General features: G+C 41.9%; 1 protein-coding gene across 3 annotated transcripts in view; it reads right to left on the reverse strand.

The window, feature by feature from the left end:
• LOC146796323 (uncharacterized) overlaps positions 1–15534 on the reverse strand; it is a 354882-nt gene that overhangs the window by 107543 nt on the left and 231805 nt on the right. For 2 of the 3 annotated variants that reach the window (XM_085628847.1, XM_085628846.1), the window contains exons 7-9: positions 13471–13547; positions 13231–13358; positions 5859–6044 (exon numbers count right to left, since the gene is read on the reverse strand). In XM_085628847.1, the coding sequence (XP_085484973.1) occupies positions 5859–6044; positions 13231–13358; positions 13471–13547 (391 nt within the window). Of the gene's footprint in view, positions 1–5858; positions 6045–13230; positions 13359–13470; positions 13551–15534 lie in introns of all 3 variants that reach the window. The other variant, XM_085628845.1, reaches the window with a different exon arrangement.

Here is a 15534-nt window from a genome sequence, read left to right on the forward strand (position 1 = left end):
AATAATATATAGAGGATCACTACAACAGTTGTTTATTAAGCAATTAGACTTTAAAACAACTAACACCTGCATCCCAAGCAATACAGATTTGGGGGGCCTCGAACACTCTGAATTGTCACACTTGTAGTAGTGTGATGGCTAGTAGTTTTGTAAGTACTGTCATTGGCAGCGACGGCAGTGCAATGGGTGGTGCAAGCTGGGCTGACCTCCTGAAGGGGGCCCTGGCACTTATTTTTTTTAATTAAGCACTGGTCTGGATGAAGCATGTTTATATCCATAGATTTTATTTGTAAATGCCAACAATTGGGAGTCATCTGCAATTGATATGTGGGATCTCTGTATTGCACCCTTAGTGGGGTTTTGTGGTGGTGACTGAACTTGGATGTGGTTTATTTCCAGCTGGTCTTTATTTTGGGATTTCATTTCCCATGGCAAAGTGTACAATCAATTGTTGTTTCTAATCCAGAAACCTTGGGGATTATTATATTCTTCTCAGTACTTATTTGAGTTTCTCTTTTTTCTTGGCTAGTAGTGGTTCTTTTCTTCAGGTATTTTAATATTGCTACTGGGGCTGAAGGTGTGGTTGTATGAGCCCCAGAATGCTGTTTGTATTGTTCCAAAGACCCAGGTAGCCTGTCTTTCCTGTGCATTTTAAAAATGTAACCAGAGGCGCCTCTATTGTTCTCAGGCGACCTGATTTCATTTTTGCAAAGAATATGATAGTTTGTTATTTAAAAAAAACCTAAGTACTGCTATCTGATTCACTATCAGATTTCCGGGCATACTATAAAGTGAGGCCTTGTGATTAAAAAGCATTAATAATAAGCATAAAATACATCCACTTATTTTGTTGAGGCCTTAGCCATAAAAACCCTGCATTGTATTGCCATGGTTTGGTGGGGGATATGTTCAAACTTCTCACTGAGGAAGGTCTGCGCCCAATCCACCACTGGCCAGATTCCAATGGTTGTGGGTGTACTCTACTAGCCAGCAGTGGGCATCCAGCAAGGTGGTGAGCAAACCCACTAGTTGCCCCAATGGCAGTTCAATCTGTTGACTTCGGGGCTCAATGTCTGTTGCAGAAATGTGTAGAATAATGAGCCAGCCAGCCCTAGCCCAAGCCATCGAAAAAGCCTAGGCCAACCACTAGGCCACAAGTAGCGCTGGCGCCACCTTCTCTGTACCACATTCGGCTTGACTGTTGCAGCTCCTCAATCCCCAACACACATTTGTCCATTTTTGAGCCCGCCATCCCCGTTTGCTTCCCAGCAGGGAGGAGTGTGCTATCAAGTGCCCAAGAGCACTCTCACCCACAGTTAAGGAGCAGGCGGGGCTTAAAGGAGAGAAGCCTGCATTCAAACCCACAGTGAAAGGGCATGAGCGTAGCCAGATGCTTCTGCAGCTAAGGGGGCTTCACAGCATATCTGTTTTAGAATGATTCAGCCCATCTGAACTGTAATCACTTTGAGGCCCTCACTTACCGTGTTGAATTTATCATTGCTTCATGTGAGATGAAGGTGAGTTTGTGTGCCTGTTTAGGTGGTGGGCTTTGATGTGGTCCATAAATGACCTGGATAATAATATTAAAAAGGAGTGGTTGAAGAAAGGTCCTTATAGGACAGCAAGTTCAGAAGTCTGACTTTTTGGCTCTGTCTTTCAAGAAAGGATTTTAATGCCACATGTTCTAGGGATGACGTGGACATGACCATTCTACAAATAGATGATAACAGAAACTTAACTGTCTGACCATTCTTTGTTACAGGGTATCCTTAATCTGGGTCTTCTAGAATGATCCACATATGACAAGATGAATTGCATGGGCACATTTAAAGGAACATGAAGCCAGTGGAAGATTTAAACAAGGAACCCGTAGACAAGAATGATGGAAAGCTCTAAGTGTGGGAGAGCTGTGAGGCAAGTCTAGAAGAGGGGTTGCTATGGATCAGCAAAGTTGGGGTGTTCTTGGGTGAACCATGGTGTTTTTTTAAATCTTCTCTTTTTCCAATGAGGCCCTGATGATAGAGACTGTCAGTGCACTCCTGGTAGGTGTCATCTCACTTGGGTTGAAACCTATGTCTTACAGGTTAAACACAGATTTTTATAGTAGACTTTGCAACAAGTGAACGTTCTCTCTGAAGTTAGAGGCTGTTCATAGAAGATAACTGGCATATCACTGCTTTCAACCACTGCTAGTTCCTAGTTAGAACTGAACCTGTGACTTATAGGTGTTGGCTCACAAACAATAGCCATGCCTAGCATATGATAGCTTTACATGTAACTTAGGTCACTTGCTGATTTTAAAAACAAAATAACAGAAAAATAATCCACCTCAATGACCACCAACTCGACATCACTCAGTCTACTTTCAGGAGAATAGGCAGCTCGCATCCTCCTGGACCTCTTCACAGGGTTTGACAATGTCTCCCACCCTATCCTCATCCAACACCATCAAGTCACTTGAAATCAAATGACACACACTCTGATGGATCTGCTCCTTTCTGACTGGAAGGACCGGGTCAGTCAGCCCTGCATGTGCACCTCAGCCATGACCTCATCTGTGGAGCTTTGTAAGGATGTTCCTTGAAACAGACGCTCTTCAAAGCATACATGATCCCTCTAGCCAGCATTATCAAGTCTCATGAGATTAATATCCTCTCCTAGGCCAGTGACACACAATTTATTCTCTCCCTCATGTACAAGTCGCCCAGTACCCGGATCAAGGACCATATTTACTAATGGCTTGCATAATTGTTGCATCACACAAGGAGATGCAAGGCAAGCCTTTAATTCAGATTTACTAAGCCATGCAAATCCATCCCTGCGTGGCTCTGCGTGGCTTAGTAAATGTGGAGTAACACAAGGCAGTGCAACTCACTGTCTTGCGTTGCTCTGTGCTGGAATGGTGCACCATTGGTGAAGCCTGGGTGTTCCCACACATCCACCCATGGTCTTTGATGCATTCCCAGATTTACTAAAACTAGTGAACCTGTGAATGTGTCAAAATGGTATGCCATACTAAAGACAGGCATAATGAGGGGAAACACCTTTATTTCTCCTTCTTAATTCCTCTTTCTATATGTGCTGCATTCTGCAGCACACGTAGAGAAAGGAGTATGCTCTGATGATTGTTTTTCTGCAGGAAGGTGTTCCTGCACAATAATCCCTGCATTGGCACTAAGCTGTTCTCTGTTGCTAGCACAGAGAGAGAGCAGGAATGTGCAATATCTTAGGAGATATGTTGCATCCCTGCTCTCTCCCTGTCACGCAATGCAGCGAAGTGCAGAAAATTGCCTGGCTTCATTGCATTGCATGATTCCTTAGTAAATCTAGCCCCAAGTTCAATGCCTGCATGACTGAAATCACCCACTGGATGAAGACAAACTGACTAAAGCTGAACACAGACAAAACCGAAATCATGATCTTTAGGAAGAGCACTTCACCCTGGGACTCCACCTGGTTGCCATTAGAACTAGGACTGACACCCATGCAAAGGACCTCCGGATTGTTATTGACAGCATACTTGACATGACCACTCAAGTCAACGTTGTCACCATCTCATGCTTTCATAACCTGAATATGCTGAGGAAGATTTTCAAATGGCTCCTAAGCAGCCACACACAACCTGGTCACTAGCAAGGTGAACTACAGGAACCCCTTCAATGCGGGGGTTAAAAAGAATCTTCACTAGAAGGCTGCAGAATATTCCTAACACACAGGCCAGAATCACTCTCAACCTCCCATCTCGCACCCACATCACACCAAACCTGAAGGAGCTCCACTGGCTCCCCATACACAAATGGGCACAAATCACACTCCTCACCAACACTTTCAAGGCACTGCAAACCACTGGCCCAGCATACCTTAACAATCACATCTGCTCTCACAAACCTTCCACACACCTCCGCTCGTCTGGACTCCTACTTGCACACATTGCATGCATACGGTAAACCAAATGTGGAGGTGGAGCCTTCTCCATCACTTCTAAATCATGGAATGACCTGCCACTACATATAGAAAGGTCCTTTTTACTTCTTGAATCCACAAAAAGCTGAAGAGATGGCTTTGTGAGTAGTCCTACTAGGCACTAGGTATTGCAAGCCTCACACCTGCTCAGCACCAGGATACCATCCCGAGACATCGCGAGGAAAAGACCGCTGCTGGTTGCCTATTGTTGACAATGGTTTTACAATCTTGGGTGTTTTTGTGGTGAACCCCCAAATACAACTTCTCATAAACTGTTAACTTGCTAGAGTATATTTTTCACTTTCTGCCCTTTAATCTTTGAGGCATCCAACCCTTTTACTTATTAGGTAGATATCGATAGGTTTATTTATTTACTGATTCTTGTAAACCTATACAGTGTCACTTTACGGCCAGACCACTGGTACAGTATAGTTAACGGAGCTCAAGAGCATACATTATTAAGACTGGGCAAGGTACCTAAAGTCTAATGGGATGCAAATGGGTCCTCTAAACAAATTCTTCACATTCTGCCACTCTGTTACCCATCTTCTTAATTGAATGTCACCATGCACGACTGCATCAGGAGTGTTCTGAAACTAGGTGCTTGTTGTCTGCCTTCAGAATGGGATTCAACCTGTTCCAGAATTTGGGTCCCTGTACTCTCAGCGGGACCTGCCTCCATGTTTTATCTATCAGAAAGGTTTTTGTAATGAATCAGGTTGGAGGTGGCTGACACAGATCTCTGACTGGGATTGCTCGCCTGGCGGTCGTGAACATGGAAAAAAAGAGCCCTGCACTCAGTGCCTAATTGGAGCTGGTGGTTGCAGCTGGAGCCCACTGACGCTCATTTTTCCTCATCAAACTTTGACCCAGAGCGAGAGAGTGAAAAGCATGCAAGAAGGAGGAAGAAATAGACCCATGAAAAAGGAAGAAAACAGGCACCTGCAAGAGTGAGGTAAAGTGGGCAGGGAGTGACTGGTGATGGATTAAATAGGCATGAGGTGGAATCTAAACTACACAGTCTTGGTATTGGGCACGCCTGACATTAGATAGTGCTGGCCGTGGGTTTCTGAGAAAAACTTTAGGCCCAGCACTTATTCTGCAATGCCACCCTAATAGGCCATATCGTCTGATACTATGGTGGTCCTGCGATATCCGACACAATGCAAAGGGATTTCCGCGGTGGAGCCCACTGAGGCACTTGTACTGGAAACCAAGTGGTTCACACGCATACATGCAGATGGGAGACAGGATGCTGACAATTTTTTAAACATGACTAGGTACCACTCAACACTGAATGAAGCCTTAAACCAGTGCTTAATTTGAGCCAGTTGTTTCCAGTGATCAGCACCAACACTTAATTGTTTGCACCGGTGCTTGTGACAGCCTGCCTCAAGGTGGCGTTACATGACTAATTTAGAGAGAACCACAGCAACAGCTAATTATTAATGCAATATGCTTTAAAATGACTATTACCTGCTGCCCAAGCCATTAATATAGCTTTTGGGGCCTGAGATAGTCCAAATTGTTACACTTGTAGGAATGTGATGGTTAGTAGTTGTGTTGCTACTATCATTGCAGCATGTCAGGGGCAATGTGTGGTGCAAGCTGCAGCGGCCTCCTGACGAGAGTCCGGGCACTTATGTTTTTACAAATTAAGCACTGCCTTAAACATAATAAAATTGCCATTACGTTACAGTTGCTCCTTGCTGCCAGTGGTGAACACACAACCATAATGCAATATGAACATTCACAAGGTTTTGGAATACCAATTCCCAACAAAGTTTTATGCTCTGTACCTCAAGAGATTAAACCATAATTCTGTCAGGGGTTGTAACATTTCTTTTTGAGCCATAAATCAACAGTGGAAGTTTTGTTAAACATGGAGCACTTACCTGACCTTTATGAAATGGAACGCTATTCGTCAATGAATTTGACAGCAACAGTTCCTCGGATCTTCCAATGTTGCCAACTAAGGTTACATGAACCTTTGCTGGGGCACTTGAATGAGCTGTTGTGCCAGTGTGGACTATTATTTCATATTCTTCCACCTTTGTGTTTGTACTGCTGAGTTCATGCTGCTGTGGAACACAATATTAATTTAAGTTTTTCCAAAATATTTTTCAATTTAAAGATACTGCTCAATTTCGAACTTTGACCCATGAGCATAGGTCTTCTGGGGGCCTGAATATTTTCCCTCTAGGCCATTATATTACACCAATTAAGTAAATATAATCGCCCTTCTCCTTGTAAGCATCAGGGATTAACAGCCAATGATTTTAAGGGCATTCTACTCGAGATTCTGGCCTGGACCCTTGTTATAAAAGTCAGTCAATCTGCGGAAAAATATAATAAATTTTCTGCAAAACTATTTTCTCACATTTTTTCTTGAAGAAAAGTTGAAACCGACTTGTAAGAATTAACCTTCATAGATATAATAGTTAAAATGGACATTAGGTAATGACAAAAATGCAAAAGATCCAATATTAATCACCACTCGCTTTTATTTTTCCATATTTCAAATTTCTTAGTAATTAAGCTATTTTAGATATTTATTCTGTACACACTGACTTTTTGGTGTGAATGCTGCGATTCTTCCATCCGTTTCTCCAGTATCTAGATTCTTTGGCCTAAACAGAGCTTCAGGGAAGAGATACTGGTGACGTAATAGACTCTATCTAGTCCCAAATAGCCTGTGTGGTCACTAATTGAGTGGGACCTGTGTTCAAAAGCATAGTTGGAGGATTTTTAATTGTGTTTTTCAAAGCTTATTTGATTTTGACCTATAGTTTCCACAAATTATTACGTGGACAGGAACAAATGAAATTGTCTCACATATTTGATGTTTGGTCAGAAGAGCAAGGGGCAGGCTTTGGGCATGATTCATAATCAAAGAAATTTGAGAATTTTTTAAAAAAAATGTTCTGGATACAAATGTGCAACAGCTGCATCCCACTGCTTATGGGGCGTCATACCAGAAAATCTCAATCAGAATATTATCTGACACAAATATTATGTCCTCAATGTCATTTACAAACATATTGCTCCTTTTGAGTTAATAATAGAAACCGCTATTCAAATAGGCAATATATATATATATATATATATATTTTATTCAGACCATGATATTTATGTCAGAAGATATTTTTGTATTTAATACTGTGACATACAACTGCTTAGGAAGAGTTGGAACCTATGAATAGATAATATATGCTGGGGGCGTTATAAAGAGCCAGTTTTCCTATGGCTTATGGTATGGACCTGGGAGAATTTTGAGAGTTAGTCATTGTATGACTGAGGCTTATAACAGGCCACCTCGATAAAAAAACAGCTTCTAATTAGGGAAAAACACAGCTTGATTTTTTTTTGGCTATCTGTTGCGGCTAAGAAATTAATTGTCCATCTTTGAAAATCAAGGCACAAGCTGAACATCGAAAGCTGGTGGAATGATCAAAAAGAACCTCACCATTATGGAACAAGCAATGCATCAGTGGACTTCCATCGCAAGTCCACGTCAAGTGGAACGGCATTTGTGGTGCTTTGAATGCATTGATGCTAAAGCTTATGTTGATTGAATAACCCAGATCCTCTGTACATGCAGGTGTTTCCGCAGTATGTCATGTGCCACTCCCAGCACTGCCTCCGGTACGCTTTCTTAAGGCAGTCCCGCTTTATAGCCTTTCTTCTCCGTGCGCCGCGACAAGGGCTGGGTAGCAGGTACAGCCAGAGGAAGCTGTTGCCTGGGGCCCCGAACCATCAGTATAGGCAGTGACAATTTCAACACTCCCCCACAACACTTAAGCCACCACCTCGAACATTAACCCCAAAAATTAATTTAGTTACTTCAATTACTGTCTTTTCACAACCCCCAAAAAACACTTAAGCTACAAAGCCATTACCACGCATAAATCTTTATCATTCATGCTTTTCCAACAAAATTCGCTGTAAAGTCATGCATGGTAATGCATACTCATGGTAAAGCATGTGTGCTAAAGGCATGCGTGCTAAAGGCATATGCGTGGTAATGGCTTTGTGGTAACCGCCACTCGTGGTTATGCCCGCATTGTAATGGCTGTTTCTCTCTTGTATCAGCAACATTCAGCTAGGATTTGTGTCTGTTTTTCATTAGATTTGGTCAAGGATGCAGTCTTTGCCGTCTTCTCGCTTCAATAAATAACAAAGATTTAAAAAGTAAATGGTCAGTCCTAGCTATACAACCTAAATCATCAATGTTGCAACTGCTAGGGTGAGGTGGCTTCAGGTCTGAGGATGTTAAAATGGTGAGGAGTGATGAAGCTGATTGAGTGATTATCAAAAATAACAGCATGTCTACCAGAAGATTCTAAGATTTGGGTAAACCTCTTTGGAGGCGGTGGAAACAGAGAGTGGTGAGTGACAGTCCAACAAGGATCAAGTAACACAAAACAAAGCATATTAGATATATATAAATCTTTCTTTCAGTGAGTTACATCCTCTTGGAGGCTGGCTAAAGCACAAATGGGCCCAGTTTACAATCAGCCTCCTCAGTCATGGCCAGGTTTCCGCAGATGTGGTGGAGTCTCTGCACTTGTGCCTGAATTTCGACAATGAGAACTGCAGTGCCTAGATTCCGCCATGAGTGCGGAGACTCTGCCATGACTGCGTGTCCTCTGCCACAACTGAGTAGGCTCTTTGTGAATTGGACCCTGGGTGTGTTGTCTGTAGAGTTATGGATGAGCAGAACATAGAAAATGGATCATTTGCTGGTGCGAAGTTTAGGTCAGAGATTGTGGTTTTTTAGTGCAGTCTTGAATTCAGGAAGGGAGGGGATTGGTCAACAGTCATCTGGGAGTGAGCTCCTATGTAGGAGAAGGGACAACATCTGGAATATGGAAGTAATGCATGGTGGTTGTGGTCTGTGGATCACTAGGTTCTATCAGGGGTTTACGGAGAGGTTGTTGGTGAGTTATGTAGGGGAAACCCCATGGACAGTGTTGACATTGAGAGTCATCAGTAAGTGTAGAATCTTTTTCATAGCATTCCCATAACCAGCTGCTGTTGTTAGGAGGGAGCTGTTAAGTTTGAGGAAATTAATGAAAGCTTATCTTGCAAAAATGAATGACCTCTAAGCCTGTAAATGCATATTGATGCAGGGCAACCAGGAGACTGCTGCAGTAATTAATTTCCCAACTTGCCAGACATTTGATCATACCATTAACTGTGAGGAATGATTTTAATGGACTGGAAGTTCTAGAAGGGAAATTGAAAAAGGAAGCTGTCACAATAGCTGCACTTTTTGAGGCCCAGAATCTTGTATTTAGACTACAGAAAAGTTGAGATGAGGGTATATAGGTCTGTGGTATTTCTGGAATGCAAATCTAGTGGAAAGGTGGCTGTCTGCCTGTGGTACAGGGTAAATGCAACAACACAGCAGCGATTGGAGGGAAAGCTGGGTTCTGAGAGTGAAAATGGACTGTTCCTTTGTTGTGATGTAGTGATCTTCAAAGGGGTGCGCCTTTAGCTCATTTATTAAATATTGGCAGGGTTGGGTCTGTGGATGGATATGGAGATGTTGTTCCAGATAATGAATGCATAGATGAGAAGGTTTGCTGCCTTGTCCATTCTTTTTTCGACTTCTTTATCTGCAGTCTAATGATATGTTAGCTCCGGGTGTACCAAGAGTCTGTCAGCCAGAAAGACACAGGTGTTGATCATGATGGATTATACTGGTTTCCGTTGGGAATGTTCAGCAGTTGATAATATCAACTTCTGTATGCAATATATGGAATCATTTTTTTTTTTTTTTTTACAAATTGCATACTGCAGATGGGACATTCATGAACACAACTTGTAAAATGTTTCGGTCCACACTTCTTGAAACGCAGCTACTGCTAGGTTGTAAACAAGTTTTTGCAAAGGTCTTGCTTTGTGTAAAAGAGGTATTTTGAGTCATATTAACACGTCGTGAAAAGCTAAAATCATAGCCTACCTGTTGCAGGCTGCAATACATTAAGCATTTTAGGGATCCGCTGATTCAGACACAAGTTCAATTAAAAGCAGAGATATGCAGGGGGCGAACTCAGCCAATGGCAAGATAGCCTACTGGGATAATGGGCCTCCTGCAGAAGTCTATAGGTATGTGTGTGCGTGTGTCACACCAAACAATTAGAATTCAAGCAAGACTGCTCTGATATGTACACATTTAGAAATCACTTGAATTACGTCACTAATAGGATATATGGCCTTCATGTAATGTGACTTCACTATAGCAGACAGCACCCTAAAACAAGCATTGGAAATGTCAATTGGTCTGGCTCTAATGTGCTGCATCCTGCCTTTATCCAGCAGGCCAGTGGCGTAGCTGGGGGGCGGGGTGGTCCACCCCGGGTGGCACTGTTTTTTGGGGGCGGCAGGAGTTGTGTATGTCAACTATCACCATTCCCCTACCCCCGAGAACAAGTTGTCCGTTGGCTGCCCCTCCCCCCAGAACAAGTTGTACATCGGCCGCACCCCCACCGCTCTTACATGCACCCGGGCGGCAAACTTAGGGGCTCCCTCGAGTGGCAGTACGCCTAGCTATGTCCCTGCAGCAGGCACACCACTCACCCTGCACTCACATAGGCAATTTGTTTCCTTTGGTGTACGTTGGTTGCCTTACTGTACAACCTCAACCGTTTACCAAATACACATGTTTAGATCTTCAGGGTAGCCCAGGAGAGCCGTTCAAAACATAGTCAGTTGGCTTGTACTGGAAACGGAGAATGAATGAAAGAGTAATGTTTTCATAAAGTGCATTAGTTGTCCAAAAGCATCTGGGCTCTAGGGAGAAAAACCCTACCAGGAAGGAGAGAACAGATAGGTCTTCAGCTTTTATGAAACACCAGATGGTTGTTTGTTTGTCTCAGGTACTCAGTTATATTTTTGCAGTGAGTAGGAGTGGCATCTAAAAAAGTATCTGGACCCTACTCTGGTGTGACTAAATATGGGCACAATCAAGAGTACAAGAGAAGAACAAAGAGTGCAAGAGAGTGCGTAGTGCTAAAGTTGACAGTTGTAATACTACGGACCAGTGCAAATAAGTGCCTTGTGCACTGTGTCTTAAACAAGAACTGTTTATTGCTATTTGGAGTAAGCCTTATTGAGATTTAACAGAAGTATGCTGAGGTAAATTAAGTAACTGATACAAAGCTGGGTTTTGCACATTCTGAAGATAATGGATATGTTATTTAGGTAAGTTAGACAGGACTTAATTCTTGTAAACCAAACAGGATGTGTGGTTTCCTAGAGCGAAATACCTATCCTTTCAACCGGGAGACACAGAAGAGTTTTCCTTAAACTCTTTGAAAGTGTGGCCTATGTAGCTGCAATCCAGTTGGCATGGGTGATGATGGTAAGTGCAAAATAGATAGTAACGCCCAGATTTCTTATCTCAGCTGCCAGGGCCAAGGGTAGGCCAATAGCCTGTGGCCACCAAATGGAGGACCTGAATGAAGGCTAATTCCCTAAGACCAACAGCAGTGTTTTATTTGCATTCAATTTCCAAAGGTCTTTGGTCACCAAATGTTATTGAACCAAGACATTTCTGAACTTTAACAGGCCAAACACTTAAAGCCTCATTATGTCAGGAGGGAACTTTCTGCCCGACTCCTTCTCGGAGTCAGTTCCTACTGACTCGCGATTGGCGGTTCCGCATTCCCGATGACGATGATTTCAAACACCATTTGGTCGGACTCCCATTGACTCCTCTGGGAGCCCGTGTTTCGACCGACAACACAGGCTCGTATGGGTAAAATGGGTGTCTGTAGAAAACCTTGCACCCTGACTCGGACACCCCATGGTGCCTGCCACACAGTGCATGGTTTTAAAGGGGGGGTCCCCACGGCCCCCAACCGGATGCCTCAGGATGAAAGGGGGCATGTCAGGGGTTCTCAAGGTCAGTTTCCGACAGCCTTTTCATGTTGGACAGACCGAGTCGGAAAGACTGTTGAAATCCGACATTGTTAATTGGTCGGACAGAAACGTTCTCTGTAGAGCTGTACGATTCGACTCCGACCGACACAGATTCTCTGGGAGCATGTCGGAACCGATTCGGTAAGTCCAAATGGTTTACCTTCTGACTGGGAACATCGTAATCGGTCGGGCGGACAGGATTCCGCCGAGTTGGGCGGATGGGTTCAGACACGGTCTGGGAGAATCCGACTGTCGGTCGGAGGCTTTCCGCCTGACATCTTAATGAAGCCCTTAGTTGTATTAGGTAATGTAGCAATTCTTGCAGAGACCTGTGTACGAAAGACCCTTTGTGTTAAACAATGTAAAGACCATTTCATTTGCTGTTTGTCAAGGAGCTCAAAATGACAGTGTAAAACCACATTTTCTTGTATGTGTCAGAGCTCAAAATGTAAACCCATTCCTATTGCATTTGTCACATGATTCATTTGGTAAAACCCCTCCCTATCGTATTTGTCAGAGAGTCTACAATGTAAAACTCATTTCTGATCCATTTGGCACAAGTTACAAAGTAATACCACTTCTATTGTATGTGTCAGAAATTTGCAATGTAAACCCTCTTATAATGTTTGCTAGGAGCTCACAATGCAAAGCCTCTTCCTAATGAAAGGCATTCTGTTCCTTATGGAAAGCAACCTACGCAATAGCACTCCGAGGTCAAAGAGCTGCCACCATATATAAAGTGAAAACCCACAACAAGCTTTTAGTTGTCTGTGTTGCATCTGCTGTAGAGAAAAATAACAACTTTCTTCAAATCCCACAGCGAAAACCAAATGGCATCACGAATGACACAGAATGAAATAAAATGTAACCTTCTACTAAATGACATATATTTGACAGACAACCCATTAGAGAGTTTGGTAGACATGAAAAACCTAGGAAAGGCAATCACTGCAAGTTGCTAACCCAAAACCTACTCTCTCTGTGCTATTTCTGACTGTACTTTCTTAAAGTAAAGTACTGTCAACATTAGCGCTTTCAAATAACGAATCCTGTCTGTAAAGACTGCAGAGAAAATCCTTAGAAATTCTAACCTCATTTTTAATTGACTTGGTTCAATTGTTGTGTTGTTTAATTATAGCAGGTCCTTGTATTGTCAACAATCAGACAAAATATAAATTACGCTTTGAAGTCATTTAGTATGCAAGAAGTATAGTATCACAGTCAATGTACTTCTTGTGTAAAACATAAACTTAGTATCCATGTTATCTAACCTTTAGAAACACTACAGTACATGTTGTTTACACTTCTATTTCTTGGTTTAAGGACTTGATAACTTACCTTGTTATTATTCATCTGATCCTTTATGTCCACAGCAGAATCTGAGTCTGAGTCAACTTGAATACTTTCATACCACGTGATCACTGAGCTGAAGTCTCCAATGGCAGGGGATAATGACGTGGAGTTGCCTAAAGTGTATTTGTGTGGTTGTTAATCTTCAGCTTACACTCAATCACCAAGGAATCATGTTATGAATATAAAATGATAACTAATAAAGATGTGTAAATAAAAGTAACTTACTGTTTCCAGAACTATTTGCAGACATGTCTTTGTTTGGAACATTGGATGTTTGCTCTTTTGAATAGTGTGTTTCAAAACTACTTACAAATGAAGAGAAAAACAACACACTTAGAGTTGTCAGATATCAGGTTTACCTGGAATTATAAGTTCCTGTCTTTATGCTAATATCATTACAATATAGTATGCCAAGAAGGTAACTGCCATTTCTATGAAAATATGAAAACACATATAGCAGTAACTGTAGTATTATTTGCCTCTGATTACCAGCTTCTGATAAGTTAGCCAATATGTGAAGAAGAATGAAAACTGACAGCTTTAAAAAAAATCAAGAGGTGAGGTCACAATGCGTCAGGGCTAGACAGGCCGTAGCGGGCACCAGGTGCTTCCCCGGTGGGCTAGAAGGGTGAGGGCAGTTTTTTAAGTGGTGGGGGCCGTTTTTGCTAGGGGGCCAGTTTTATATAGCCCTCCTGTAACAAAAGCAGCAGCAGTACTTCTCACTAGACCCCCTCCGTCCCCCACCCGGGCAAGTCCAACTGAATTGCCAGGGCTGGTTTGTGTTCCCGGTCCGGCCCTTCCATGCGTGCATAGCACTCTGAGGCTCTGATCTTACCCCATTTATGTGTTTCATCCAACCTCCGGTCCCTCGGTGTACTATGAAGATACCCTGATCATTAAACCTTTAGCTGAAGTTGAACTTGTTATGTAGGAATGCTAGAAACATTTAACCATTAGAATAAGAGCAGCAGGTTGCTGCAGGTGGTGGGCACCAACACTCACTTCTGGAGACTGGAACTTCTTCTAATCTTTTTTTTATTTTTTATTAGAATAGGAAATATAAAACAATCTCAGTAACATCTAAAACAGCGTAGGTAATAAATCGCTTGCAGCAAAAACAAGCAATTGACAGATCATAGTTAACTACAATTATAAAATCCAGTCCATAATAGATACATGATGAATCTTATCTAATGAATATAGAACATATTTCGTAATAGTCCACAGTTATAAGATGGCTAATAACAAATAAAAAACCCCTAATAATGTTTTTTATCCATTTCATACTCTCTGATCTAAAATAGGAAATCACAGTAGATAACATTCTTATATTAAGTGCATATATGTATCTAGCTGCTGATGTATTTCTAACCATTTAAAAAATTTATAAAGTATACAGTGCAATGTGCAAGAGAAAACCGACAACCAATTTTAACAAATACATCAACGAAATACATTTTTAAAGTGCCTTGTGCTAAAAAGGGCCATATGGACCCAAGTCTTATGATCAGATTTAATCAGCGGCCTCATTAGAAGAGAAATTACACCAAATACCCCTAAATCTTACAGTCGCTCCAATACGTTTGGCATAGGCTTCCTCTAATCTACTGGTCCTGGACATTTTATTAAACCAGTGCTCATTGCTAGGTTGTATATTAGTTCTCCAATTTTGAAGAATAAGTGACCTGGCAACTGCGATTGCAATTAAAATAAAATACTGTTGATATTTTGTAAAGCGTTTCACTTCTCCGGAAGAACCAAATAGCACTAGCATGGCTGATGGCTCAATTACCAGTGATAGAATCCGAGAAATGTCGGCAAAAACCCCCTTCCAGTATTGCAGTAAATTATTACATTCGTAAAATATATGCCGCCATCCACCGTCCCCCTCTTTATTACATCTGAAACATTGATACGGGCTTGTTCGTAACATTTTAGACAATCTCTGAGGTGTATAATATAATAACCATCTGGATAAAAAAATTCATCCTTTTATAATTAGCGCCTCTGAGTGCTTTATTCGCTAATTCACTAAGCTGTTTCCATTCTTTGGTATTAAACATACAGCCCGTTTCTGAGTAAATTTTTAGGAGCTCTTTCGTCAAAATGTCTTCAGAATTGGCATTTTGATGAAGTAACCAATACCAACCCCAACAATTTTATTTGCCATCTGCTTGATGATTTGACAAACGTCTCCCTCAGCATTGAATAATTAGTTTTAAGAAAATTCACTATTTGTAAAAAAACTCAGAAAGAGAGCAGTAGTCGACGTAGTAGCCTGCAAACAAA

The sequence above is a fragment of the Triturus cristatus genome, chromosome 10 (genome assembly GCF_964204655.1).
Source record: "Triturus cristatus chromosome 10, aTriCri1.1, whole genome shotgun sequence".
Taxonomy (NCBI): domain Eukaryota; kingdom Metazoa; phylum Chordata; class Amphibia; order Caudata; family Salamandridae; genus Triturus; species Triturus cristatus.